Below are 2,035 nucleotides of genomic sequence, written 5' to 3'. Positions count from 1 at the left end.
CTTAACATATATGTACTAAAAGGAATTCTGTTTACTTACTCTTGTGCCTCTACTTCCCACGTCCAAATATTACTCTCAAATATTACTTTACCCAAATATTAGATCTCTTGGTGAACGGAAGTGATTTTTCGAAGTAATAATTTTTTGAAATAACATTTATATTCTTATAGCATTGTATTGTTCAAACAAATCTGATGAGTTCACAACCATAATTTAATACTCTCGTTAATAATAGCAGTACTGGAAAATAAGTTTAAATTAGGGATACAAAAATATTTAAAGAAAAACAATACCTTTACGACTATTGAAAATTTTGTGCTGATGACAACCAAAACAATATGGAAATGAATGAGGGAAAACTGGATCCTACCACGTGATTTTCTGGCCAATAAAAATGCGCCGACAACAATGGAAAACGGAGTCAGACTTCTATGATTTTATGTTATACCAGCGGGTGACCGATTGCGAAGTCTTCCATGTTGTCCAGGTAGTTTCTTGTCGGAGAGGCAGGTGCGGCTGGTGAGTTTCTCTTGTTCAGGACTTCCTTCCATACGACGTTTCGGGTGTGGGTTGGATTCTCAGGAGGCAGCAGGACCTTCAACGCACTTTGACGCTTGACTCTTGAAAACGCGACGTAGAGCATTCCGTGCACGAAGACCGTCGTGAGGAGAAGCACGCCGACGAATTCGAATGTTTGGCCTTGTGACTTGTGTATCGTAATGGCGAATGCTGGAGTAACTGGGAATTGGTGCCGTTGCATAGTTGCGCCAAGCTGTGATTTGCTGGAGTCGAGCGTGATCCTTGGAAGGTGTACTTGTCGGCCTGCGTGTTCACCGGTGATGATCTTAGCCTTGATGATGTTGTTGCAAAGTTCGGTGACAATCTATCGTGTTCCGTTGCACATTCCTTCAGAGACGTCCAAGTTTCGGAGAAGCATGATGATGGCGTTCTTCTTGAGCTTCAGATTGTGTGGAGGCAAGTTGGCGATGTTGATCGAGTTCAGGAATTCAGGCGCGAATTGAATTCCCCCTTCATGTTGATCCTTTACCGAGTCAAAACTTGTGTATGTCTTCTCTTCACCTGGAAGCATAGCGATAATCTGCTCGTTGATCTTGTCCTTATCGTCGTTCAATGGTGCAAGAATAGCGCGATTCTTCATTGCTTCGTCGTTCCCACTTCTGAGGCATGGTCCGAAGATTTCATCGATGAGGTTACCACCAGAGCGAATTTCTTCTGAGACTTCTATTTCGCCGAGTTCATTCACTTCGAGTTCCCCGTCGCCGAGCTTTAGCAGGTATTTCGCGAATTCTTCTTCTTCGGGATCAACGCGCATGTTCAATGTTCCTCGTATTATCAGCTCTACGGAGTCTTTCATTACGGCGGCGTTGTTCCTCTAGGCCAGTGGTCGGCAAAGTGCGGCTCCAGAGCCGCATGTGGCTCTTTGGCTCCTTAAGTGCGGCTTTGGCACAAATATCCACGGAGGGCGCAATAATATTTTCATTTTAAAAAAAAAACTTAAAAAGTTGAAATACAATTGCTGGATTTAAAAAACAAGAAGATATGGGGCTCTAAATTCGAACGTCTTTGTGTTGAATTGGAAATATTGGAGGAGAAAAAATGTGATGTTAGTTCACAACACAAGTGGTCTGCTTTGAATGACCTGGAGAAGGAAAACATGATCATTTTCAACGCTTGGAATAGTATTCCTGAGTCTTTCGATTAGCTGAAAAAGCTCGCGTTTGCTGTTCTTTCCCTTTTCGGTTCTACATATATATGATAACAATCTTTTTCAAGCATGAACATTATCAAGAGTAAACTGAGAAGTCGTCCTATTGATGAGAACTTGGATCCATGCCTAAAATTAAGAACAACAACATACAAACCTGACTTACTCAAACTTTCCAAGGAGATGCAAGCACATTGTTCGCATTAATAAATACTTATTAAGTATGAAATTTAGTTTTATTTAGTGTACTACTTATTTAGTGTAATAAAAGCTGACGAAAGAAGCAGATTTGGCTCCCAATTTTTTTAA

General features: G+C 41.1%; 1 protein-coding gene across 1 annotated transcript; it reads right to left on the bottom strand.

Moving 5' to 3' along the window:
• Positions 1-883: 883 nt before the first annotated feature.
• Positions 884-1,333, bottom strand: LOC122270738 (ATP-dependent DNA helicase PIF1). Its single transcript, XM_043049244.2, has one exon. It carries the CDS (start codon positions 1,331-1,333, stop codon positions 884-886), a length of 450 nt encoding a protein of 149 aa, XP_042905178.2.
• Between the last annotated feature and the right edge of the window lie 702 nt (positions 1,334-2,035).

This window comes from Parasteatoda tepidariorum, chromosome 9 (assembly GCF_982258835.1).
Source record: "Parasteatoda tepidariorum strain Cologne lab strain chromosome 9, Ptep-v5.0, whole genome shotgun sequence".
Lineage (NCBI taxonomy): Eukaryota > Metazoa > Arthropoda > Arachnida > Araneae > Theridiidae > Parasteatoda > Parasteatoda tepidariorum.
The sequence above is the reverse complement of the archived record's forward strand: the minus strand, read 5'-3'. Positions and strand labels throughout refer to the sequence as shown.

Coding starts and splice junctions, on each gene's coding strand:
- LOC122270738 (XM_043049244.2), bottom strand. CDS start 1,333: ATGCGCGTTGATCCCGAAGAAGAAGAATTCGCGAAATACCTGCTAAAG.